At 41.5% G+C, this 27,488-nt stretch overlaps 1 protein-coding gene across 1 annotated transcript; it reads left to right on the top strand.

The window, feature by feature from the left end:
• On the top strand, window positions 1-26,974 carry PI4K2A (phosphatidylinositol 4-kinase type 2 alpha). The gene is made up of 9 exons (XM_090277881.1): window positions 1-538; window positions 8,203-8,403; window positions 11,325-11,456; window positions 12,075-12,228; window positions 18,026-18,087; window positions 19,518-19,617; window positions 20,341-20,474; window positions 20,843-20,902; window positions 24,585-26,974. The coding sequence occupies exons 1-9, from the start codon at window positions 104-106 to the stop codon at window positions 24,744-24,746; spliced, it is 1,440 nt and encodes a 479-aa protein (XP_090134007.1). The 5' UTR covers window positions 1-103; the 3' UTR covers window positions 24,747-26,974.
• The last annotated feature ends 514 nt before the right edge of the window (window positions 26,975-27,488 follow it).

Genomic DNA, 27,488 nt, shown 5'->3' with positions numbered 1-27,488 from the left:
CGACCTGGTTGGCCAAGAGGGGGTTGGGGGATTTGGGGATTGGTCCCCGTCCGGAGTTCAGCTGTGTGGAACGCGCCGGGTCCCGGAGCCGGCGGCCTAAGGGATGGATGAAACGAGCCCACTAGTGTCCCCGGAGCGGGGCCAACCCCCGGACTACACCTTTCCGTCCGGCTCGGGCGCTCACTTTCCGCAGGTACCCGGGGGCGCGGTGCGAGTGGCGGCGGCGGCCGGCCCGGCCCCTTCTCCGCCGGGCTCGCCAGGCCACGACCGGGAGCGGCAGCCACTGCTGGATCGGGCCCGGGGTCCGGCGGCCCAAGGCCAGAACCAAACCGTGGCGGCTCAGGCCCAAGCCTTGGCCGCCCAGGCCGTGGCAGCTGCGCACGCCGCGCAGGTCCACCGAGAACGGAATGAGTTTCCGGAGGACCCGGAGTTCGAGGAGGTGGTGCGACAGGCCGAGGTGGCTATCGAGCGCTGCATCTTCCCCGAACGCATCTACCAAGGCTCCAGTGGCAGCTACTTCGTCAAGGACCCTCAGGGGGTGAGAGTTGGGTAGGGATCGCGGCCTCCGACTGTGGGGAGGGTGGGCCCATCCAGGGAGTTTGGGGCTTTGCACAGCCAGAGGGGAGGGGGGGTGCTGAAAGAAAAGCTGCAAAAGGGAGAAACTTTACAGTGTGGAGCCCCCTTTCCGGGATTTTGGAGTGCCACTGAGGACTGGAGATGGAGAGGCTCTGCTGAATGAAGAAATAAATCAGAACCTGTTTGGTGGGGGAGGAGTGAGCGAAAAATTAAAAGAGGAAATTGACCAGATACAGGCGAGGGGCACAGCGGTTTGGTGAGGCAATCTGCTTCTGGGCATAGACGCGCGGGGAGTTGCTGCTTTCTAGTAGGTTCCAAAGCTTTATACTGCAGACTTGAGCTTTGGGCCCATTTTTTCTCTCTTTCTGGACCAAACCAGTGTTGTTGCTGTTAATTGGGGGGGATGTGTAACACATCAGAGACTTGAGGGTTCAGTTCCAGCCTTCTGTGCTGTAGGGATTTCTCCTACCACCTTCCCAGGTCTCGTATTGGCAGACGACGATCGTGATAAGAGTGGATGGAATCACCAGTTTTCATCTGGGATTTCTTTTGGGAAGTTGTTCGACTTCTTCTTTTCATGGCTCCTCAAGCTTAGAATGGAGTTTTAGAATCATGGGACCGTCATCTGCCTTTTCACTTTCATTTCTCTCCCTGGACTATCATATTGATTTTTCAGCTAAGGCAGAGTGTTTGCTGACCTTTATTTTGCCCCTTGCATTTGATTAAAGGGGGGTGGGTGGAATGGGATGGGGCATGGAGTGATCAGGACAGCTGAGAGATGACCTTTATCCTTTTTTTTTTTTTTAACATGAGAAAAATAAATTTGATTTCCTAGGGAGCCCCATAAACCTAAGAGATCCAAAGGCAGTCAGGCAATTGAGGCTCATATGCCATCCTCAGCTAAGGAGTAGGGGTCTGGGGCTCCAAAGGGGAGGAGGGCAATTCATGGACAAATTAAGTAGAGCAGGTGTTTGATAACAGATGTTTTACCTGCCATGCCGTAAGTCTTACAGATAAAAATGTTCTCTCTGGTAATAGCTCTCTCTGGGCCAGGCCCCCTATCTAAATTCTTATAGGCAGTAAGGGAGAGGTAAAAGTTTTTCCTGAGTCTGCTAGGCCTTGATTGCCTTCAGCTCAAAACAACCCACACAATCCGCTCACTGCTCCCCTTTACGCCCGCCTTTGAAACTTCCCCAAGAAGTACAGCTCTAGAAGTTGAGTTGGTAGATTGTGCCATCTTATTGAACTAGCCTCTTACTCTTTAGAAGACGTCAGTTTAGTTCAGATTGTCTCATTTCAGGAGGCAATGTGCAGGCGGGCTCTCAAAGTTAGACTTACTATTCCACAGTTATTTAATAAGAGGCAGTTCTTTAGAAACAAAAGAAAAACAAAGGTTAATGACTGGAACAGACTATAATCCCAGTTTCTGAGTCCTGAAGGCAGCCAGCTGAGATTTCTAAATGTCCAACATGAAGCCGCTGGATGAGGGCAGGCAGTGGCAATCTGATAGATTTTCCTGGTTTGTAGTTTGAATGTCTGGTGATCTTTGAATGGCCTATCTTTTTTTATTTTTAAGATTTTATTTATTTATTTTTAAAGAGAGGGAGAGAAACATCGCTGTGAGAAAGAAAAATCCATTGGTTGCCTCTTGTACAAACCCACAACCCAGGCATGTGCCCTGAACAGGAATCAAACTGGCGACCCTTCATTTTGCAGATGATACCCAACCAACCAAGTGACACCAGTCAGGGCAGAGTGGCCTACCTTTCTTCTTTTGAGAACTGCGGAGGTGTCACTGGAAAATCAGTGGGTCAAAAAATATTGTCTTCTCAGCCAAAGTTCTCAGATGGGCTAGAATGGTTTATTGGAAAAATATACATATTATTGTTTTACCTATTAGAATGATGGTGTCAAAACTCTGTCATGTTTTCTCTGCATCTCTCCTGTGTGAACTCTTTAAATGGGTGATATGCTATTTTGATAGGAGTGCTGAGTGGCCAGGTTGGTCTGCGACTTGTAGCTCTGGTTTAGGTTCATTGAATGATCCAGTTATTCTCCCAGATCTTGTCATCCCTGAATTATCAAGAACCAGAGGGCAATTCTGCCATCACCCCAGTTAACATAGACTGAGTTGGGGAGATCTTTGAGAGTAATAGGTCTTTACAAGTCCCTCAAATAAGAGAGAATGAGTTAAATGAAAAGCTCAAAGGGGAACCATCACTTCTAGAAGAGAAGAAAGCTGGGTGTCCCGAGGTCTAAATGTCAGCAAGGTGCTTTCATTTTTTTTTTTTAATTGAGGAACCAGAATGACACTTAAGATATGAGTGGTTTTTATTTTAGCTTGATGACTGACTTTGCTAGGTACAGGAGCAGGAGGAAGGCTTTTGTTTTTCTCTCATGACACTGTTACAGCTCTGTTGGAAGTGTGTCAGATCAGCCGAGAAGTGATCAGGTGCTCTGACAGATCAGAGTAATAGGATCTCTCAATTCTGCCTAGCAGGTAAGGTACTACTAGCTCAGTATATAGGCCACAGAGAGTGACAAACTATGGGTATGTTTCTTGGTGATTTGCAGGATCCCAGTCTAATTTTCTGGCCACTGTCCTGTGTTAGAGGGGATATTGAAACACATATGCCCTGACAAAACTTACTAATGTAACCATCCTGCTCCCAGTGAGGAAAATGTGGTTTAGAGCAGAGGACCACTTTCTAAATGCTGTGGTGTCATAGAGCCTCACTGCAGTTGATCTTGTCATCTTTGGCCCTGCCTCAAATGTGTTTATTTTACTTAACAAATACTTAGCACTTATTATATGCCAGTTACTGTTTTAACTGCTTTACAAGTAATAACTCACTTAATTCTCATAATACCCTCAGAAGTAGGTACTATTATTATCCCCACAGATGATGATTCCAAGGCACACAGTATAAGTAATTGGCCCAGGTTTCACAGCTAGTAAGTGGGGGGCAGGATGCAGACCCAGGTGAACTGGCTCCAGGGTTCATGCTCCTAAATGCTATGATCTGCTGCTTCAGAGTTAGTCGTCTGAATTTCTGATTTCTCTTTTCAGTTTCCTTTTTGGTTAGAATTCAATTTCACTGAATATGACAGAAAATTTAAATAAATAATGACTCCAGTGAAAGTACGTTTAACCCTCACAGAAGAAGTCTGTAGGCCACTGAGGGCTGGTATGGCATTTCACTTTATCAGGGTGCAAACTCCTCCCATCCAGCTGATAAGCCATCCTTAGCCTGTGGCTTCCACTCAGGACCCGAGATGGCTGCTCAGACTGCAGACATCTTTACCTGCTCTTCAGACAGTCGGAAGAAGAAAACGGAGAACAAGCATATGTCCCCTCCCTTTAAGTCATTTTTTAGAAGTTGCCCCAGACTCTCCTCTCAGCCAATTGTCCAGAACTTAGCTGCAGTAGTATCTGGGAACTGTGGTCTTTATTTTGCCCAGCTAAAAGTCGGGGATCCTGTGTCCAAGGAGCGAGGGGGAACAGAGATTGGGGGAACAGCAGTTTCTATGACAGTTACATTTGGAGAGAGACAGTCAGAAATTGTTTGAAGATAACATCCCTGACACCAATTCTCAATTTAGGATGGTTTCTCCCTCAGGGTGAGCAAGTGGGGATCTGGACCAGTCAGATGGAAAATACTAGATCAGAAGTCATGGTAGAGACACTCCTGTTACCCTCCTCAGTTGCATCTTTGCACTTTAGGTCTCATACTCAAGCACCTACTAAAGTATTTTTTGAGCATTTTCCGTTTTGTGAGTCTAGTAATATTAGATGTTCATATTGCCAAGAATCATAGAATAGCATGTGATTCACTTGTTTGTTAAGAAGATTAAATGAGATATCACACCTGAAAGCCCCTGGCATGGTTCCTGTTAAGTCAGAGTGTTTTGTTTTTAAGTTATATATGCCCATTGACCTTTGGATTAGGTTTTCTTTGATACATTAGCATTGAGACAAAAATCATATGATTTTGAGAAGATAATTTCATGACTATTGAGAATAGTAACTTATTAGATAACCCTAATTGGTATTTGTATCAAAATTTTACATATAGTACTCACATGTTCTAGCAATTTGGCTTTATATTAGAATTTCAACCTTTTAAAATACTTTATTCACCAAGACTTTGTCATGATAACAGTATTTTTTAAATTTTTCAAATGTGAAACTATGTTACAACATTGAATGTGCATCTTCTAGCTACCTGCGCCCTCCAAGAAATTCTGATATCCGTACATTTGGTTGAGAACCACACTGATAGCCAAATAAAGAATAAAGATCGAATAGAATCAAATTTTTTTTTTTTTTTACTAAAATGTTAAGAGGCAGTCAACTCTGATTATCACATATAAATGTAGTTCTTGAAATTTTTAGCTATCAGCTACCAGGCCACCAGTTGTAATGGATGAGGCAGATGAGGTCAAAGGCAGTGGATACAAAAATAAATATAGACTAAATCTCTTAACTAAATTCTATTTGGATCCCATCTTCTTTCAGGGTCTCGTGATTTGGAATAACTCCTCCCTCTCTTTTGTAAGAATTAACATGTAAATAAGGCTTCTCTTAACTAAATAGCTAAGTTAGGGAGTGCTGTTTCCTTTCAACCTCTAATACAGAATGCAGAAATTTTCAGAGTGTGGCCCAAGGAGTCCCTTTTGGGGTCCACAGATCAAAACTATTTTCATAATAATTTTAAGACTTTGCCTTTTTCACTCTAATTTCCTTATGAGTGTGCAGTGGAGATTTTCAGAGGCTATATGAGGTATGATATTGAAACATTTAATGTTAAGGAAGATGTGAGAATCCACTTGTCTTATAAGCCAAACATTAGAGAGATCTGCAAAAATATAAAACAATGCCAATATTACCACAAACAATAAAAATTGTTTTTGAAAATACAGTCTTTTTAATAAAACATGTTACTTATGTTAACGTGTGGGTTCATTTTTATTATTAAATTAATTCATAAGTAGTTTTAACATTTTAGTTTTAATTTCTACTATAGCAAATATAAATCTTACCCCATATAAACAAAAGCTTTTGAGGGACCTTTAATAAGTTTTAAGAGTTTAATGGGATTTTGAGACCAAAAAATTCGAGAACCATCCACTTCATGTTTACCAAACTGAAACTTATTAAAAGTTATTTCTGTATATTTCACTGCATAATATGAGTGATATGCTTGAACTGTCTTAGATTTTAGGTTCCTGGAGGAAAAACCTCTTTAGAATAGTATAATACCCTCTACCTTGTGGCTTGAAGTTACTTGTACGTCACCCCGTTCTTTAACAGGGGGTTAGTAAGTGGATGTTAAGGAAAGGTGTTTTTAAAATATTAGTATCAGCCCTGGCCAGTGTGGCTCAGTGGATTGAGCATTGACCTGCAAACCAAGGGGTCGCTGGTTCAATTCCCAATCAGGGCACATGCCTGAGTTGCGGGCAAGGTCCCCGTTGGGGTGCATCAGAGGCAACAACACATTCATGTTTCCTCTTTTTCCCTCCCTTTCCCTTCTCTTGGAAGATAAATAAATCTTTTTAAAAAATTTAAAAATAAAATATCAAAGTGAAGCTTTCTTTTAAATGTAATTAAGGAATTGAAAGTATATTACAGGAGAAGCTGGTAAGAAAAATTAGACAGTGGTCATTCTCTTTCTCAACCAAATGCTGGTGGGTGTCTTTCTAATTTGAGTGGTTTTAGAGCTTGTTTTCTATGAATAAGGAGAATATTTTTGAGTATTCAGTAACACAATTGATTATGTGAAGTGACCATTAGCTTTGGAAATTAGGCCAAGGTGGTTTTATGTATCTTTCTAGGAAGTCTGCAGAGTGCTCACACAAACTAGGTACTGAGCAAATGTTAACAGAATTGAATTGGACTGAGGCCTATACTTAGTCCTGAAAGGCGCTTGTCTCTTCTTCTGCCTGAATGTTCTATTCTTTCATCCTTCCCACCCTACCATTCCCTCATTTGTCCAGTCTAAACATTATTACTTAATGAAACCCTTGTTCTGAGATAACCATTATTACTAATGCTTTTAGAGTTGATGAAATGCTCTCTGATTCTCCTTATAGTGGAAGGAAACTGAGAAGTTTGAAAGGTTAGTCTTTAAATGATGCTTGGCTGCAGTCTTGGCCTTCAAGCTCTGCTTTCTTTAAGTGGAAATATTTAAGCCTCAGCCCTGGCATTTTTTCAGACTCTCTAAGTAGTAGGAATGTCTTTTTTTCCCTTTTGGGGACCGACTTGCTGAACTCCACATTGTGCCTCACTTGAACTGATTGTTGGGTTCTGGAACATGCCTCACGTTGTCCTGTGGTTCACTGTCCAGATTCCATAGAGTCAGTGGACTCATCGGTCATTTTCTGATCAGCTTGCTGCTGTGTGATTCACTTCCTAGGATCCAGGGGAGCAGAGACTGAGAAGAAGTTGCTAACTTAAGTCCCTTGCTAGCCGCTTTGAATAAGAGTGTAATTCTGATTTACATATAAATATATGCATTTGACTTTTTCCAAGTGGTTAAGTAACTTTGTTTACCTTTAGAACAAAATTGATTCTTTTGGAGGGAGGAAGAGAGTTCTGTATTTTTCTAGCCCTCTCAAATCCTTACCAGGCTTCTTGAAGGAACTGGCCTCATGATTACCGAATATTGTTGGAGATATATGTGTGCCTAGCCAGTTCCTAATATGAATACTTACTTAATGCAGACAGGTGGGTGTATGTTCTCTGTTGCGACCTGTCATTCAGGAAGTGACACAGTAAAATGTCTTATGACCCAGAATAGCTTGAGTTGGCTGTGGGGTGAGGGGAGAGGGAGAGTCATATGATATGAAATGAGTCACTTGGATAGCATATTTACTTCTTTTCCATTGAAATGACCAGTTTAGGGACTGCAGGGAATGGGAAGAATGAAAAACCACCTCAGAGAGCTGACTGGTCTGGGGAGGAAATCTTCAAGAGGGAGGACCATAGTTTCTAGGTTGCAGCAGCATCCCATATGTCCAAGGACTTTTGAGGGTTAAGCTACTGTCTTCCAGAGAAGATGGATTTAATCTTTGTGGCCTCTCGTGTCCTGGCCTCTTGCCTATCAGAATGATTTAAGAGAACCCCATTCTAACCAGGTAACAAATTTTTTTTCTGCTGTGATTTTCTTTCTGTTGCTTTCTTATTTTGTCATTCCTAAACTTTTTATTGGGAGGTTTAATTAACATCCAGGAGGTAGGATAGTAAGGCTGGTAAAGGAAATCAACATCAATGAAGGAATTTTCTTATCCTCATTCCATAATACTTTTTGAGTCCTTACATAATTGATGTAGAGCAATAGTGTATATGTATGTACCTTGGAAGTTGGGGTTTCATGGTGTTAAAATTTGTTGTACCACATATACCAGACTTGGCACCTTCTTTGGCTACAGTCCTTTCTATCAGTGGACCTCTTAGCTGCATACATGAGCTGGTGTGTTCTCCTTATATACTGGGAAGAAACCAGTGTCTGACTCTTAAGTAGAGGTTGTCTGCCCATGCCCTCTTTCTATAGTCCTGCTGACCTGGTCTGTGAGCTACTTTAATCAACTTGCCTTAAACACCCACTTTTTCTTTTGTCTGTGTAGAAGATCATCGCTGTCTTCAAACCCAAGAATGAAGAGCCATATGGGCACCTTAACCCTAAGTGGACCAAGTGGCTGCAGAAGCTGTGCTGTCCCTGCTGCTTTGGCCGTGATTGCCTTGTCCTCAACCAGGGATATCTCTCAGAGGCAGGGGCCAGCCTGGTGGACCAAAAACTGGAACTCAACATTGTACCCCGTACAAAGGTCAGTGACCTGTCTCCAGGGGTCTTACTGCCTGACCAGAGTTTTCCTGGGCCTAAGCCCTGCTACCTGTTAGTGAGACCATTACGTCCAGTAAGGGCTCTTTATGCCGTGAACTTAGGGTTCTCAGCCTTTTTTACAAGTTTTCTTCACAGGTTTAGTTAGCTGACTCTGTACACAAAGAGACTGATCAGGAGACAGGAGCTTCCCTTCAAACCTGTTTCTTTGTTTATCCAGGATATTTTAGAAGAAAATGTGCTTGTTGTGGATGTTTAACTGTGTCAGCTCCTTTGCTGCCAAAGTCCAAACAATAAGCCAACTAGTTTGTAAGTCTGTAGGAGTCAGGGACCATTTCTTGAAATATCCTTCTCCCATTCTCAGCACCTAGGAGAGTGCTATACTTATAGTAAGCATTCCATAAGGACCAACTGAATCAGTGAATGAATATCGAACTATGAGAAACAATACCAAGATCCCCCAACTTCAGCTCTAGGAGAGAACGCTTGATCGCAGTTCTGGGTTTGTAGCCACCGTTTGACATCTAATTCACTGCCTGGCCTTGTGCAGCTCATTCTGTCCCTTCATCCTGTAGACCTCTCTGTGTGCATATAGTTAAATAGCACACTCTGACCATTGTGTATAATAATCAATGCTCCTGTGGTCTCCTGCCTAACCGGAAATTCTGCTAGGCCCCTCCTAAGGAACTTTTAAATACTCCTTGCTCATTACTCTGTAAGTTCCTTTCTTCACTAGGTGGATAGCAAAACGCCCCTGGCCCCTATGCCTGCCTACTTGCCTGTGCTTCTAGAGTGTACTGCCTAAGAATCAGAGGGCTTAAGTTCAGCTTCTGGCTCTGAAACTTTATAGTGGGTGATCCTTGGGCAAATCAATTCAGAGCCCCCCCTCCCATGCTGTTTCCTCACTATAAAAATAGAGATATAAATAGTTCCTACTTTATAAGGTGGCTATTAAGATTACACAAGATAATCCATTTAAATTACATAGCCCAGTGCCTGGCACAACATAAACACTCTATACTAATCTTAGCCTGCGGTATTTTTATGACTATTCTAATCTTCAGTGTCACCACCTCACACAGAATCCCTTTCTTCCCCACCTCTGGTCTTCTTTCCCTGTTAAAGAACCTTAATGAGGCCTGAGGAAACTTTGCATCAGAAAGTCAGCAGCAACAAACATACTTGTCTTTTATGAGACCAAGATGAGACAGAACTTGGCACACTTTTAACTTACAGCTGCTGGAGAATAGTAAGAGGAAGCCTCCTCCCACCCTGCTTCCCCACCCTGTGACAGGATTCTATGCAGTTGATTAGAGCATCTGTCCCTAAGGGAACAGGGTTTACGTTGCAATGGAGCCTCAAATAGTAAGGCTCTTATTCTCACTCTAGCTTTCTTTGCTCTCTGTTCCTGTAAAGTTTCAGGTTATGATCATTTCATTAGTCATAGGGACAAAGGGAGCTCTTAAAAAGAGTTATTGCAAATAAGTCTGATGTGGGAAAAGGTGGTTTATGGGTTTCACCATGGAAACTGCTAGGATAGTCTTAGGAAAGCCCTTTTCCCCCTTTATTCCTGTGCTTAAGTTTCCTGATGTGTAAGGCTGAGAGTGCCGTGCTACAATACCTTGCACATACATTTTGGGTACTCCTTTAACACTGGATGGAGACATTAAAGCAGGGAGGGAGGAGGGTATTATTTTGCCCTTTCTATCTCTGTTGTTCATGGGCAAAATAGTTCTTTGTAATGGATTTTACAGGGCTTAGAAAAAGAAAAAATTTTCTTAAAATTCGATTCCACGTATTTATATGCAAAAACCTACTTATTGCTGTCTCTGAAAGAAGCTTGTAACTCATTCATTCATTCTCTTTATTATTTTTGAGCATGTGTCAGGTGCTGTTAGGTACTGGGAATGCTAATGTGAATAAGATGTTCTTTTCCTCCCTTAATTTCATTAGTCTAGAGGGATAAGTTAAATATACATATGGATGAACACAAGACAGTGTGATAAGTGTGACAATAGGTATACATTCAGATTATGTTTATAATGATGTCATCACAATTTGATGATCAAGTATAATATTGATAGTCTATTAAAATTTTTTTTGAATAGGCAATGCATGCATCTAGTGCTAAAATCAGAAGGCACAGGAGAGTAATTCAGCCTCCCTCTACCCCTGACTTCCAGCTACTCAATTTCCTTCCTCAGAGGCAGCTGCTATTACTAGTTTTTTGTGTAATATTTCACATATAGTCTACATAAATAAGCATATAAATAACAATTCACTAAAAATTAAAACCAACTCTTAATGTTTATTTTTTAAATGTGAATGATTGCACATCATACAAAATTCAGAAGGAAATAAAAAGATACAGAGTAAATTGCAGTTTGTTTTTATTTGGAGAGAAAATAGGCATTGGGACATCTTCTCCTAACCCAAGAGGTAGCTGTACTAGTCACTGTAATTCGTGTCAGCTGCTGTGACAACCCCTGAGTCACAGTGCTTTAACTTAATAGTTTATTTCTTGCTCACATCATAGATAGATGCCAGTTAGGTAGCTCTTTTAGATCCTGTGTCATTCCATATAGTGACAAAGGGTCTTTAGGGTCCTTCTGTGATGTGGGTCTGCCATCTCAGAACCCTTCATTTTCAGCTGCAGAGATTGGGGAATATGATACAGATCATGGCTGATTTTAGGGGCCAGGCCTGGAAGTGATGTACTTATATTGCTTTGTTAACCTTCCATTGGCCCAAACTGGTGGTATACTCTTATCTTAGCTAGTAGGAAGGCAGAGAAATGTATTATTTCTCTGTGTCCTAGAAGAGCATCAAGCCATTCTCTTCCGTAGTAGGATAGTTCTTTAAACTTGACTCTAACCTAGGTATCTTGTCTCTTTCCACTGTATATAGGTAGTACACATGGCCAGTGAGACCTTCAACTATAGTGCCATTGACCGAGTGAAGTCCAGGGGCAAGCGGCTTGCACTAGAGAAAGTGCCAAAAGTTGGGCAGCGGTTTAATCGCATTGGGCTACCGCCAAAGGTACAGACTACACTTATGTGACTTATTATTTTTTGTTAGCTTTTCTTTTTTTTTTAAGATTTTATTTATTTAATTTTAGAGGGGAAGGGAGGGAGAAAGGGAGAGAAACATCGATCAGTTGCTTCCCTCACACGCCAGAACCTGGCCTGCAACCCAGGCATGTGCCCTGACTGGAAATCGAACTGATGACCTTTTGCTTTGTGGAATGACGCCCGACCAACTGAACCACACAGGTCAGGGCTTATGTGACTTCTTAAAGGTGATGATTTATAGTGGCCATGTCATCCAAGTGGTGAAGCAAGGTGCCTGTGGACTGGCATGGGCGTGTGACTAGCCTGCCCTGAGGCACCTTTCTTGATCATTTCTGTCAAGGCCTAAGACCCTAACTTTTTCACTTTACTTCTGTTGACCATTCGGATGGGCTTCTTGAATTTGGATGGGCAATCACCATCACAGCCCTTTTCTCCTTGCAAGGGAGATGAAGTAAATAAACATCTTGAAAACATTTTCCTACTCTGATATAAAATCCACAAGGCCTTAGTGGGTCCCTGGCTTACTCTTGGGATCTTTGAACTTGGGCTGTAGGGAATAACTTATCTTCCTCTATTTTGGTTTCAGGTTGGTTCATTCCAGCTTTTTGTTGAAGGCTACAAAGATGCAGATTACTGGCTGCGGCGTTTTGAAGCAGAACCTCTTCCTGAGAACACTAACCGGCAGCTACTGCTGCAGTTTGAGCGGTTGGTGGTGCTGGATTACATCATTCGCAACACTGGTGAGCAGCTGTGGGTGGTCTTCTCCCTGTGCCAGACCAGTAAGGCACAGGGGGAGGCCTGGAGCTTTGCAGGGCTTAGCATCAGAGGGCCTAATGAGGATGAGCTTTTACTAAGTCAAAAGGGTTATGCACATTTAGGGAGGGTCTCAGAACATACTTTTCCAAGACAAGCTTTGCCCAGGCTCATGATGTGCGTTTAACACAGGTGGTGAGGCCTGGAGCCAATATTTGCATTTTATTTTAACCTCTTTCCTGGTCCCAGACAGATGACACTTGGCCTTCCAAAGCAATGTAAAGAGTACTAGGAGTACCTTATCCTTGGTCCCTAGTCATTCTTATAGCAGCAAGGCCTATCATAGGACAGTTTTGTCTTTTAAGTACCTCATGTAAGTGGATTCTTGCAGTATTTGTCATTTTGTGACTGGCTTATTTCATTTAGTATAATGTCCTCAAGGTTCATTTATGTTGTAGCATATGTCAAAATTTCTTTTCTTTTTGAGGCTGAGTAATAGTCCATTGTATGTATACGCCACATTTTGCTTCTCTGTTCATCTGTTGATGGACACTTGGGTTGCTTCCACGATTTAGCTATTATGAATAATGCTGCTGTGAACGTGGGTGTACAAATAACTGAGACACTGCTTTCAATTCTTTTGGGTATATACCAAGAAGTAGAATTGCTAGATCATATGGTAATTCTATCTTTAATCTTTGAGGAACTGCCATACTGTTTTCCATAGTGGCCATTTTACATTCCCATCAACACTGCAGAAGAGTTCCAATTTCTCCACATCCTTGTCACCACTTGTTATTTTCTCGTTCTTTTGATAGTAGTCATCCTAATGGGTGTGAAGTGGTATCTCATTGTAGTTTTGGGTTTGCATTTCCCTAGTGTTTAGTTATATTGAACATCTCAAGTGCTTTTTGGCCATTTCTATATCATTGGAGAAATGTTCTTTACCCATCTTCAAATCAGGTTGTTTGTTTTATTGTTGTTGAGTTGTAGGAGTTCTTTGTATATTCTGGATATCAATGCTGTATCAGATACATGTATCTGATTTGCCACTTCCATTCTGTGGGTTGCTTTTTTACTCTGTTGATAGTATCTTTTGATGTAATAATTATTATTATTTTATTATCATGAAGTCCAGTTTATTTACTTTTTTGTTGTTGTCTGTGCTTTTGGTATTATATCTTAAGAAATCATTGCCAAATTCAATGTCATAAAGTCTTTGCCCTATGTTTTCTCTTAAGGATCTTATAGTTTTAGGTCTTAGATTTAGGTCATGGATCCATTTTGAGTTAATCTTTGTATATGGTGTTAGGAAGGGTCCAACCTCATTCTTTTGCATATGGACATCCAGTTTTTCCAACACCTTTGTTGAAATGACTGTTTTTTCCTCATTGAATGGCCTTGCCACCCTTGTCAAAGATATTAGATCAAGTATATGTAAAGGTTCTTTGCTGGACTCTCTGTTCTGTTCATTGGTCTGTATGTCTTTATAGTACTATACTGTTTGGAAATCAGGAAGTAAGAGTCCTCTAGCTTTGTTTTTTTTCTGGATTGTTTTGGCTATTCAAAATCTCTGGAGATTCCAAATGAATTTTAGAGTGGGTTTTTCTATTTCTGCAAAAAAAAATTGCTAAGGTTTTTATAGAAATTGCATTCAGTTTGTAGATCGCCTTGAGTATTATTGACATCTTAACAATATTATCTTTCAGTCTATTAACATGAGATATCTTTCCACTTACTTATATCTCCTTTAAATTTTTTCAACAGTGTTTTATAGTTTTCATTGTACAGGTCTCTAAACTCCTTGGTTAAATTAATTCCTAAGTATTTTATTCTTCATGATTCTTTTATAGATGGAGTTGTTTTCTTAATTTTCTTTTTGGCTTATTCATTGTTAGTGCATAGAAATGCAACTGGTTGTTGTGTATAGACTTTGTATTCTGATGCTTTGCTGAATATATAAATTAGTTCCAACAGTTTTTTGTGTGGAATCTTTAGGGTTTTCTACATACACAATTATAGCATCTGCAAACAGAGATCATTTTACTTCTTCCTTTCTTACTTGGATGGCTTTTATTTCTTTTTCTGGCATAATTGTCTTCCAGTAGTGGTATGTTGAATGAAAGTTGTGTAAATGGGCATTCGTGTCTTGTTCTAAATCTTAGAGCAAAAGCTGTTGGTCTTTCATCATTGAGTATGTTTGCTATGGGTTTTTCATATTTTACTTTTATTGTGTGGTAGGAGTTTCCTTTTCTTTTTCTAGTTTGTTGAATGTTTTTATCATGAATGGATATTGATTTTTGCCAAATGCTTTATAAAATCATTAATCTGCTAATGTGATATTTTACACTGATCCATTTTCATAAGTTGATCATGGTGTTTAATCTTTGCAATATGCTGCTGAATTCAGTTTGCTAGTATTTTGTTGAGGATGTTTGCATCAGTATTCATAAGAAATATTGGTCTGTAGTTTTCTTGTTGTGGCTTTGTCTAACTTTAGTATCAAAGTAATGCTGGCCTCATGGAATTAATTATGGAGTGTTCCCTCTTCAATGTTTTGTAAAAGTTTGAGAAGAATTGGTGTTAGTTCTTTTAATGTTTGGTAGAATTCACTAATGAAGCCATTAGATCCAGGGTTATTATTTGTTGAGAGATTTTTGATTACTGATTCAGTTTCCTTACTAGTTATCAGTCTACTCAGATTTTCTGTTCTTTTGTGGTTTATCCTTGGTAGGTTTTGTGTTTCTAGGAATTTATTTATTTCATCTAGGTTATTCAGTTTGTTGGCATAAAGTGCTCACAGTACTCTCATTATTTTTCTAAAAAAATTTTTGTAAGAATGTCCCTACTTTAATTTCTGATTTTAGTAATTTGAGTTTTCTTTTTTTTCCCCCTTAGTCTTTATAGCTAAAAGTTTGTCAATTTTATTTATCCAGTGAAACAACTGTTATATTTTAATTTTAGAGTATTTAGTTCATTTAGCTATAAAGTCTGTATAGATATGATTGGATTTTCATCAGCCATCTCATTTGCTTTCTGTATGTTCTGCTTATCTTTTTTTATGCTACCTTTTTCTCTATCTTTTTTCCCCTCTCCTTTCTTACTTTCTTTTAAGGTATTTTATAATTCTTTCATTTCTCTCCTCTTTTAGTTTAGAAGTTATATACTCTTTGTCTTTTCTTTGGTGGATACCCTAAAGATTACCATGTGAATACTTGATTTTCCAAATCTAATATTAATTAATACTTTTACTGTTTTCTTAGACAATGCAAAGAACTTAGAACCCCTTAGCTCCATTTACCCTTCTCCAACTTCTATATTATTAATGTTATGTGTTTTAATTATAATGTATATGTGTATACATATATAAGACATTTATATATAAATCTGTAAGACAATACTATTGTCATTTATAATAATTATAGAGACTTTTGAACATATACAAGTAATGAACCAGTCATCCCACCTCTTAGCCTCTTCTCAGATCTTCAGGTGCTCTATGAGAAAAGAAGCCACAAATACTGGACTCCTGCTTTGGATATCTTTTCTCCCAGATCTTGACACTTTAACTCTTTTTTTTTTTTTTAAGTATATTTTATTGATTATGCTGTTACAGTAGTTCCAGTTTTTTTTCCCTTTGCTCCCCTCTGCCCAGTACCACACTTCCCTCCAGCAATCCCACCCCCCTTAGTTCATGTCCATGGGTCATGCATATAAGTTCTTTGGCTTCACCCTTTCCTATGTTATTTTTAACGTCCCCCTGTCTATTTTGTACCAACTGATTATGCTTCTTAATCCCTGCACTATTTCCCCATTTCTCCCCCTTCCCCCTCCCAGCTGATAACCCTCCAAATGATCCCCATGCCTATGATTCTGTTCCTATTCTGGTTTGCTTAGTTGGGTTTTGTTTTTATTTTTTAGATTCAGTTGTTGATAGTTGTGAGTTTATTGTCATTTGGTGTTCATAGTTTTGATCTTCTTTTTCTTAAGTAAGTCCCTTTGACATTTCATATAATAATGGCTTGGTGATGATGAACTCTTTTAGCTTTACCTTGTCTGGGAAGCGCTTCATCTGCCCTTTCATTATAAATGATAGCTTTTCTGGATAGAGTAATCTTGGTTGTAGATCCTTGCTTTTCATCACATTGAATACTGCTTGCCAGTCCCTTCTTGCCTGCAAAGTGTCTTTTGAGAAATCAGCTGGTAGTCTTATAGGCACCCCTTTGTAGGCAACTCTTCACTTCTCTCTTGCTGCTTTCAGGATTTTCTCTTTATCTTTCGCCTTTGGCTTTTTAATCATGATGTGTCTTGGTGTGGCCCCCTCTGGGTCCAGCTTGCTCGGGAGTCTCCATGCTTCCTGGAGTTGTATGTCTATTTCCTCTGCAAAATTTGGGAAGTTTTCCTCCATTATTTTTTCACATAAGTTTTCAATTTCTTCCTCTTCTCCTTCTGGCACCCCTATGATTTGGATGTTGGCACCTTTAAAATTGTCCCAGAGGTTCCCAAGCCTCTCCTCATTTTTTTCAATTCTTGTTTCCTCATTCTGCACTGGTTGACTATTTTTTTCTTCCTTATGTTCCAAATCATTGATTTGAACCCTGGTTTTCTTCCCTTCACCATTGGTTTTGTGTGGATTTTCCTTTGTTTCACTTAGCATAGCCTTTATTTCTTCTCTTATGCATTTGTTGTGCTCAAGCATATCTCTCAAGCCTGTGAGCATCTTTATCACCAGTATTTGGAATTCTGCGTCTGTTAGGTTGTCTATCTCCTCATCTGTGAGGTTGGCTATCTCCTCGTCGCTTATTCTCCCACTGGAACCTTGATCCGTTTCCCCTTTTGGGCCATGCCTATCTGTCTCCTCATCTTGACAGGTTCCTGTGTTTGTTTGCCTCTGTGTCTTAGGTAGAGCTGTTGCTCCTGTTATGTTGTAAGGGGCGGAGCCTTAGGGATTCATCAATACAGGGTGACCTGTTTCACCATGTTGTGGCACTGTATGTGGGGGAGGGGTCATAGAGGGAACAATGCCGCTTGCCCAGCACTCCTCCCTTTTACAGGCACTTCTCCCACTTCCATATGGGACTGGTACCTCTCTAGCTGTTGCCCTGGCTGTTGTTCCCAAAGTGGATGAGTCTGTGGACGTTCTAGGACCATGGAGGGCCCTTTAAACAAGTGGACTCTGTGGAGAGACCCGCAGTTTCTGCCTTCGTCCCAACCCCCACTGGTTGCACAGTCAGAAGCAATGAGGCTTTATTTTCCCCAGTGCTGGGACCGTGAGATGCGCAGTCTGATGAGGAGCTGGGAATACTCCCTAAGTGTTCCTCCTGACTTTTTAAAACACGTGACTGCGCTTTCCATTGGCCTGTTGCTGCCGCCACTGCTGCCACCACCACACCGTGTCCTCTCTGCCCTGACTCCACCCCTCCTACCTGTCTGTATTATTATTTCTTTTTTATATGTTTGTTTGTTGGACTTCCATGCAGTTAGATTTTCTGGAACTTCTGGTTGTCTCTAGTTTTGAGGTAGTTGTATTCTTTCTTAGTTGTGGAGGGAGATGCAGAGTGTCGGTCTACACCTCCATCTTGGCTGGAATTGACACTTTAACTCTTAATGATCTTGTTAAAATCTCCAAAGCCTTCAAGAAGTTTAAAAATATTTTATCCATATTTTGTAGTTGTTCTCAGTAGAATAATTGGTCCAAGTGTCCAAAATACCTAGTCCACCGTGAAAATAAAAATCACTTGTTGTTTTTTCCTAACATTGTATTTTCTGTATTTCTGATCACAGATCGAGGCAATGACAACTGGCTGATTAAATATGACTATCCAATGGATAGTTCCAGCTCTCGGGTAAGACATTCATCTAATCTTGAAGAAGGGATAAGGTGGAGTATATGCATTCAGAAGAATTATGATAGCACATGTGTTTAAAATTGATAGGGTAATGTTTGGTAGAGTTTTCCTCTATCTGTTTTTTAAGGAATATGCTACTAAATGATGTTAATAGGAATAGAATAAAGACAAGTTCAAATAAGTTTGGGACTTACTTTATGCTTTTCTTAGAAATTCACATTGCACAGTAGCATAGAAAAGGTCTGAAAAGTTGTACATTAAGTGAATCTGTTTAATGTTTATTGGTCCAATGATTTCTAAACTTTTGTGACCATGGAGCACTTTTCACAACAGACCGTAATTCCATAGAATTCCATTCTTTCCATACTTCACCACACTTCTCTATCCCTGCTCAGTCTGCACATTTAAAAATTTAATGGGAAGGCTACTTTGGACAAAGAGAGTGAGGTTGTTTTTATTCCTCATAATGTTTTTTTTTTCTTCCAGCTTTATTGAAATATAATATAGAACATTGTGTAAGTTTAAGGTATACAATATGATGATTTGATACATGTATATATTGTGAAATATGTACCACAGTAAGATTAGTTAACACATCCTCTTAGCATTTTTATGTCCTTCTTTAATAATCATTCTTACATTTTGTGCATTAGAATTACCTGAAAAGCTTATTAAAAATAGTACAGATTCTTCAAGCCTTTCCCTCCCCCCATTATGTTGGATAAAACTCAGGATTCTGTGCCTGGACCAAGGTACCCCAGGGGACTCTGATGCAGGTGTCCCGGACCAACATTCCCTGTTTCTGTGATGGTACCAGTGAACCTAAAGCACAGAGCCAAGTAGATAGATAGTCATGAGAGTGTCGGACATGGGCAGCCATAATAGGTAGCCTGCCCCACTCTTTTTGCATTCAGCTCTTATCCTTTTCTTTTTTATGTATCACAGAGGCAGGGGAACAAAATCCCTTGTGCAAGAGCGGCCAACTGTTATCTTCCATGGCTGTTACTCACTGGAAAAATATGGTCACCACCAGTGAAGTGGCATCTGAATCAAGGTCCACAAAGAAGGACTTTGACCAATTGATATTGATTTGTTTTTCTTTTTTTCATACTCTCAGGAATCATTGCCTTCCCCTAGCGGGAATGGCTTATAGTTATCTTTTATTATTGTCATTTCCCTTCTTAGCAATGACCGTGGCAACTCCTGGGGAAGTACACCTTTTCTAAGATGAGAAAGGGACTCTGAGAACCTTAACCAAGCCAAATCAGAGGTATCATAAATGTGCTGAGTTCAGGCAATAATGTGGAAACCAGTTCAGAGGTTAAAGAAGGATTGATATATGAGGAGGATGAGATGAGGTGATTTGCTGCTGTAAAGGGCCTGAGGCACATGGGACCCTAAGTATTTAGTCTTTCCTTGCTCTTCAGGACACAGACTGGGTGGTGGTGAAGGAACCTGTTATCAAGGTGGCTGCCATTGACAATGGGCTGGCTTTCCCCCTGAAGCATCCTGACTCCTGGAGGGCATGTACGTCTTAAGACCACTTTGGTCTGTCTCTTCTTTTACTAGGTCTCAGTTTTCTCAGCTGTGCAAGGTAGATGATAATATCTGTTTTGTATGATTGTTCTAAGAATTAATAAAATGAAATACTGCAGCTCATGTGCATTAGTGCAATGACTGCCACATGGCAACGGCTCCATACTGTAAGCTAGTATTATGATTTTTACCTTCTATCATTCCCATTAGAAGCATGGAGTTGAGTTTTCTCATCTCTGCTTTGCATTTTTTTTATTTCGGAGGACTATCTTTAAAAAAAAATTACTCTATTTGTGTTTAAATATAAGCTGTTGTCAGTGTTCTGTCTTCCTTATTGACATTCTGGAAGCCAGCTCCTTCCCTATTATTACTGAGTATCTTTTAGAAGGAGGAAGAGATACAGGTAGGGGATCACTAGCCCCTGTGCAGCACTAGTTTGTCTTTCAGAAGGAGTATCTCAGTGTCTCAGGGGCAAGCCATTGACCCTTCTAGGTAGGCATGTGTATTGAAAGGTCCTGTAATATCTGGGAAAGAGCTCGAGCTCTGGGATTAGGCAGACCTGGGTTTGAATGCTAGGTCCTCCACTTACTGTGTATTCTTAGGGTTCATAGCTCTTGTAACTTTTCTGTTGTCTATCAAGGGAGAGGTGGAGGACACAGATGGGCAGGGATTTTTCTCAATACCAGCTTTGCTTTTGATCTTTCTTCTTTTCAGATCCTTTTTACTGGGCCTGGTTGCCTCAGGCAAAAGTTCCATTCTCTCAGGAGATCAAAGATCTGATTCTTCCTAAGATATCAGACCCTAACTTCGTCAAGGACTTGGAGGAGGACCTATATGAACTCTTCAAGGTTAGCCCTGGAAGGGTCAGCCTTTTAACCACATAGAAGAAGGAATTCTTTTTAAAAAATATTGTATTTACTTATTTTTAGAGCAAGGGGGAGGGAGGGAGAAAGAGAGGGAGAAAAATATCAATGTGTAGTTATGTCTCATATGCCCCAACTAGGAACCTGGCCTGTAACCCAGGCATGTGCCCTGACTGGGAATTGAACCGACAACTGTGAAACAGGGAGTTCTTGGGGTGAGAGTTATCTTCACTAAGCCTCATAAGCCTCGTGTAGGTTTTCTTTATCAACAAGTTCCTAATTGGGGTAGGAAAATGGGTTCTTCTGAGGAATTCATGCAGGTTCCATTGCCTCTGTCTGCCCTTCCTTTGCAGAAAGATCCTGGTTTTGACAGGGGCCAGTTCCATAAGCAGATTGCTGTCATGCGGGGACAGGTAAGCCTGGGACATCTCCTGGTGCCATCCCTGGGGTCTCTCTGGGAGGGTTATATGCTCGTGTTGGCTTGGTGTGTAAAGATGATATCTTATACTCTTTTCAGTCTATGTCATCCATATTTCTGACTCTCTATTAACACATGGGAGTAGAGGTAGCCTTCCCCAGTCTCCCCCCTCTCCCAGGGTATGTGGTGGTTCGTGATGCACTTAATGTGTGCCTACTTCTGTGCTGCATGCTGGATAGGTCACTGGGAAATTTACCCAGTGGTCCCTTGTCCTCAGGTTGCTTGAGGCAGACCATATACCTTGCTGGTTAAGAGTTAGCCTCTAGAGTCAAACTGTTTTTACCACTTACATGCTTTATGGCCTTTGACAAGAGCCTCTGCTGCCTTGTTTAGGAAATGGAACATTAATAATGCATTGCAGAGTTGGCCAGAGGATTACATGAGATAATGTCTATCAGATATTTAGTAAAAACAATGCCTGGCACATGCTAAGCACTCAGATACAGGCTATGGTTGTTATGTCATATTATTTCGACTCTTCCCACTCACCTTCAAAGAGAGCTAGGAAACACCCAGGGCATTCATTATCTGTGTCCCAAAGCCCTGTAAAAAATATGCTTGGAAAATTGTTTAAAAACTGTAGGACGCTGACATTCTACTGATCGTGTTGCAGTCTTCTTAAAGAGAGTTGGAATGGCCTAACAGTTAAGGGCACAGACTATGGTCAGAGTGCCTGGGTTTAAATCCTGACTCTGCCATTTAGCTGTGAGATCTTGAGCAAGTTACTTAATTTATTCTTTTACTGTCTTCATTTGTAATGTGGGATTAATAATAGCGTCTCCCTCACAGGTTAGTATGAGATAAGTGATTTAAAACAGTAGTGCCTGGCATATTGAAATGCTCAGTATGTGCTAGCTGTGCTGAACACCATCATGTTCCGTGACCATCTGGCTCCTCCCAGCATGGAGGTGGCCTGTACATTAGTCATATCCTTACTTGCTTACCAATCACACACGGAAGCAAAGTGAGCCTCTGCCTTACAGAAATCTGACATAGTGCCGGGAAAGGAGGTTACAGCTTTCTACCTATCTGAGCCCTAACCACAGTGAACTGAAAGGGAAGAGTGAAGAAGCCCCAGAGATGACATGAGTGGTAGTTGTTACCCACTATAAAAGCTTCTAACCAGCGGTTAAAGAATTCAGGATGTGAGGGAAATCCTCTTTAAATAACATGTTCTCTAGAAATATGTGCCTGCTATTAATTTCTCTTCAACTTTTTAATTTGAAAAATTTCACACCTCAGTAATGTGATCCTCTTCTAGAGTCACCATTGTTGTTGAGTCAGCCATGTTTGCTTTATCTCATATCTGTATATATTATCTGTCTGAATAATATCTATATATACCCATATAATTTCTCCCTCTCCCTCTCGCTCTCTCTATATATGTGTGTGTGTGTCTGTATATATATTATATGTATATGGTTTTTGTTTTGTTTTTTTACCAAATCTTTTGAAAGCTATACGTAATTGACATTTTACCCTAAATACTTCAGCATGCATGAAGGGTACTTCTAACTCAAAAAAGCAAAGGAAACGCAGGAAGACCCAGTTAGGGCAGGTTTAAAATCCTCTGTCCCTCTTTTTTTTCTTTTTTTTTTTTTTAATTATTTACTTGTTTGTTTATTTATTTGTAGAGAGAAGGGAAAGGAGAAAGGGAGAGAAACATCACTGTGTGGTTGCCTCTCACTTACACCCCCAACTGGGGACCTGACGTGCAACCTAGTCATGTGCCCTGACTGGGAATCGAACCAGCGACACTTGGCTCGCAGGCTGATGCTTGATCCACTGAGCCACAGCAGCCAGGGCTAAAATCCTCTGTCTCTTAAGTTTGAGTGATCTTTTGCACAATCCACCCCAATTCCATTTGAAGCTCCTTTTAGTTCTCTACCCTGATCTTGTGCTCAGGGCTCTTTGAAACAGTGTAGGATGCTGACAAGTACCAAGACAAAAGTAAAAAAGGGATGAATTACTGGCAGGATCCACTTTTGACGTCTGTTCCCAGTGAATCTCTGCCTCTTTATGGATAGCATTTGTAGGACAAGAGTATTTGGCTTGAGGGCTGTGTGTCTGTGATTTAAGGGTGCAGCCTGGCTTACCCTCCCATGTGTCTGTGGCCTGGATATGAAAATCTTCAACATCTAGTGGTTTAAAGAAGGCTATTATAGGACAACTTCAGCTTTTGTACTATCTTACCAGAGAACATAAATGGTGCTGATTCTAATTTTGACAAGGGAGAGAAAATGTGTTCTCATGGGTACATATCTGAAATAGCTCTAAGATATAGACAAAAGTTGATAAGGAACTAAATGCAGTATGTTATCTGAATGTGATCCTGGAACAGAAAAAGAACAGCACTGGAAAAGCTAATGAAATCCGAATTAAGTCCAGACTTTGGCTAACGGTCATGTTCCAACGTTAATTTCCTAGTTTTGCTAAATATATGATGGTTATGTAAGCTGTAAAAATAAGGAGAAATGTGGTAAATCATATACAGGAACTTACTGTACTCTCTTTGCAAGTGTTCTGTTGATCTAAAATTATTTCAAAGTGTATAAATTCTATTTAAAAGATGATGAACAGACAGCATTAAAGGGAGAATCCAACTGAAGTGTTGGCTTTTTAAAGTACATGATCTTTATAGGAAAATCAAAATAAGGATAAACAGTAATAAACAAATAAAAACACCTGTAATTCCTTGACCTACATAGAATCACTGCAAACTTCCAGACTTTTTATTTCTGCAGATAGTTAGATAGAAAGAATTTTAGAAAATAAAAGTGAAGTCACATTATAATACTGATTTCTTATGATCAGCTTTCTATGCTAATAGAATATCTTTTTTGTTTGTTTCTTATCCCTTAAATTATTAACCGATCCCATGCTTTTGGGCATTTATATCATTTTCACTTTATACATAATACTGCATGCGCCCTGGCTGGTGTGGCTCAGTGGATTGAGCGCTGGCCTGTGAACCAAAAGGCTGCAGTTCAATTCCCAGTCGGGGCACATGCCTGGGTTGTGGGCCAGGTCCCCAGTTGGGGGCACGCGAGAGGTAACTGATGGATGATTCTCTCTTGCATTGATGTTCTCTCCCTCTCTTTCTCCCTCCCTTCCCCTCTCTCTAAAAATAAATAAAATCTAAAAAAACAGAAACCAGGACTGCGTTGTATTGGTTAAAACTGTTTTGTGCGTGTTCAGAATTGTTTATATCTTTGTCCTAAAAATGGAATTGCTGAGTCAGAGGGCCTGTTCATGTTTAAGTCTTTGTTGTCCACCGGCCTTTCTGAGAGACTTGTCTCACCGTCCAGTCCTATAGCCTTCTCTGAACTGTCCCCAACTCTGAGTCACCATCTTATTCTGTATCTTTACAAACTGAAAGGGTAAACTATTGGAGATATTTGTTGGAATTTGTATTTTTAAAATGAGAGGTTTCCATTTTCTATATATTTCCCACTTATATTCCTACTCTTGTAAATAGACTATTTGTACAATTTTCCATTAGCATGCTATTTTTTTTAAAAATTGATTTCTAGGAGCATGCTGTCTGCTAATCTCCCTTCAGAAGCAGACCAGGATGCCTAGGCCTTTCCTTAACTTATCTCACTTTCCCACTGCAGATCCTGAATCTGACTCAGGCCTTGAAAGACAACAAGAGTCCCCTGCACCTGGTCCAGATGCCACCTGTGATTGTTGAGACGGCCCGTTCCCACCAGCGGTCTGCTAGCGAGTCCTACACACAGAGCTTTCAGAGTCGAAAGCCCTTCTTTTCGTGGTGGTAGCCTAAGAGGGAGACAAGGGCGCATTGTCTGAGACTTGAGCTGGGAGGGAGCCTGGGGATCGGGTTGCAGGAAAAGCCAGAGAAGCCAAGCCTGTAGAGAGCAGTGCCCTTGAGAGCCCTCCCTCTCTGCTCACCACCACCTCAGGCTCTCTAACGCACAGGGAGAAGCACAGGCAGAGGGGCAGTGAGTGCTGGTGGGCCCTCCTGGGTGCCAGGGAGAGCTGGACCTCCGTGCAAGAAGTCCAGGTTCCTGGGAGGGAGCATCTGCCTTCCAGCGTCTCCTGAGGGCAGGCTGGGAAATTCCCTTTCTTCCCTGACATCTTGCTCTGTTGCAATTCCTCATTATATTCTGCATCAGAAACAAACAACAGAAACAAATTCAAATTATTACCAAAACCCAAGCAGAATCCCAGATCCTTTCATGTCAGAACCCTCAAATCCAGACCTAGATTTGCATGGACCCAGATATTCAGGTGCCTCGCAGTTACTCACTCCCGGGGACCAAGGCAGCTGGGTGACCCAAAGGGCTGGAGCAGGCAGAGCCACACCTTTCCTCTGAGATTTTGCCAAGTCTTCTCCTCCCACTAGTGCAGTAGGCTGACTGAAAACCTTCAAATGTGATTCGCATGGTGGGGGTACTTCTGCTCTAGACCTCCTAGCAGTTCTGTACATGATCCTATAGATCAGCTCTGCTCTCTGTCCTGCCATGGAGCCAGCTGCTCTAGTTCAGGCCTGCAGCTTGCCTGTCACTCGGGCAAAGGCAGGAGGGAGGACATGGACTCCCCAGCATGTACAGATGACTCACGTATGTGCTGGGAACTGCAATAGATCTATGAGCAAACCTACTCCAGCCTTGCTTCCTGAGTCCTTGAAACTGCCCACAGATGATAAACTCTCCCAGTCCTTTCATTTGTTTCTGTTATTTTAGATGTTTCATTTCTCAGATCTTTGACTTAGGGGTTCAGTTTGGGTTCTGGAATGGGTCTTGGCTCACAAGAGGATGGGATATTAGGTCCGTGGACTTCTTTTTACGCTACCACTGCTGCTTGGTGGAGGTAACAGGACTTGTGTTCTGCCTTCTAATTGGTAGCTGTCCTTTTCTCCCTGACTTCGTGTTCCAGGCCAGTTTTTCCATTGCTGCTTGAGAATGGTGAGGCCCAAAGAAGAGAAGCCCTCAAACTGTTCTCCAACGCCTGTCCAGCTTTGTGCTTCCTGCTTCCATGTCTCTTTCCCTCAGCTATCGCCTTGCCAGGTGTCCAGACCCTTTCTACACCAAAGCAAAGAGTGGCCTCATGAGGGAGGAAAGAGGGTACCATCTGTGGCTCAGGGACAGCCCTGTGCTACTGGACGCTTCACATTTCTGGAATCCTGCAGCTTGGTCAATCAGCCTTGGAAAAAAACTATCTTGAAGGTTTGAAAAACAACCAAAGAAAGGGAGTGAGGACTGGCTGTTTGCCCTCTGCTTGCCCAGCTCCCGCCCTCCAGGAGGCAAAGCGGAGATGTGCAGCCCTCTTGTCAGCTGGGCCAGACTGCCCCTTCCCTTCCAGCCTCCAGGAGCCAGCTTGTCTCGGGCTTCCATCCAGCTGACCGGAAGAGTCTGGGAGTGGATGTGTGTGTCCTATGGACAAAGGTGCAACTCCCCGCTGGTCCCAGCCCTGACAATCCCCGTCAGCCTACCTGGGCACTAGCCTTGAGGACTATGTTTGTGAAAATGCCTGCCCTCAGACTGCAGGAGCAGCAGGCCTCCCAGAGGCCAGCAGGGGGCCCACGTGTGTTTAGCTCTGCATAGACATCTTGATGCAAACATATGTAAAGCTCCTCACCTGGGTGTCATGGGAGGCTGAAGAGTCTAAAGAGCAGCCTGGTTGCTGCCCCCAGCCAAGCACATCTGCCCATTGCCCTCATACAGACCAGTGTAAGGGGGCTGGTCCCAGTCCTGGCAGGCAAAAGTGGTGGTGGGGAATTCTTTGCTGGCCTCTGTCTGATCTCCTTGAAGCCAGTACTCAGGTTGCCTTGAATGTGGACTTGGGTAGAGCCAGGGACCCAGAGTGCTTCTGGGTGGCACTCATGGAACGACCCAGCCCTCTGCCAGCCATAGGCCCTGTCCCCCAATGTCAGGGAGTAGAGGCTGGGCTGTGCGAGTCCTGCTGCCTCTGTATTGTTCTAATGCACTGTAGAAATTGTATGTAATGTATTTAAATCAATGCAAATGTATGAATAACAAGTCCAGTTCTGACCTTTTTTGTCATTTGTGTGTGTGTGTAAGGAAGATAAGGTAGAATGGAATTTTAAGGAGAACCTTGTGTTTCTGTGAGTTGCTGAGGCATGGCTCTTGAGGCTATTTTCCTCCAGTAGGGGAAATACAGATCCTCATTTCCAAAGTCTCAGTGTTCTGAAAACCAAAAATATTTTCATAAGTTATTAGACACTAAAACTGACCTGAACCTACACTGAAGCTATTTGTAACCATCACTGTATCAATTCGTGGGAATATTTGTTGCAGAAATATTGTTTTGTTATGAGATACTCCCCTACTAGGGATTACACGGTATTTGCACTAACTGCTTCCAAAAAACTGAAAAAAATCTCTGAATTCCAAAATCATCTAGGCCCAAGGATTTGGAATAAGGAATATGGACTGGTTTCTCTTCTTGGCCACGAGAGGGCAGCCCTACTCCCTTGTGTGCTTGGAGCACTTTGAACCCTGGCTCCTTTAAAGTGATGCATAATCTAGCAGATAGGA

Source organism: Furipterus horrens, unplaced genomic scaffold (assembly GCF_987537825.1).
Source record: "Furipterus horrens unplaced genomic scaffold, mFurHor1.1.pri manual_scaffold_5, whole genome shotgun sequence".
Lineage (NCBI taxonomy): Eukaryota > Metazoa > Chordata > Mammalia > Chiroptera > Furipteridae > Furipterus > Furipterus horrens.
Note: the sequence above shows the minus strand (reverse complement) of the source record. Positions and strands in the feature narration are given on the sequence as shown.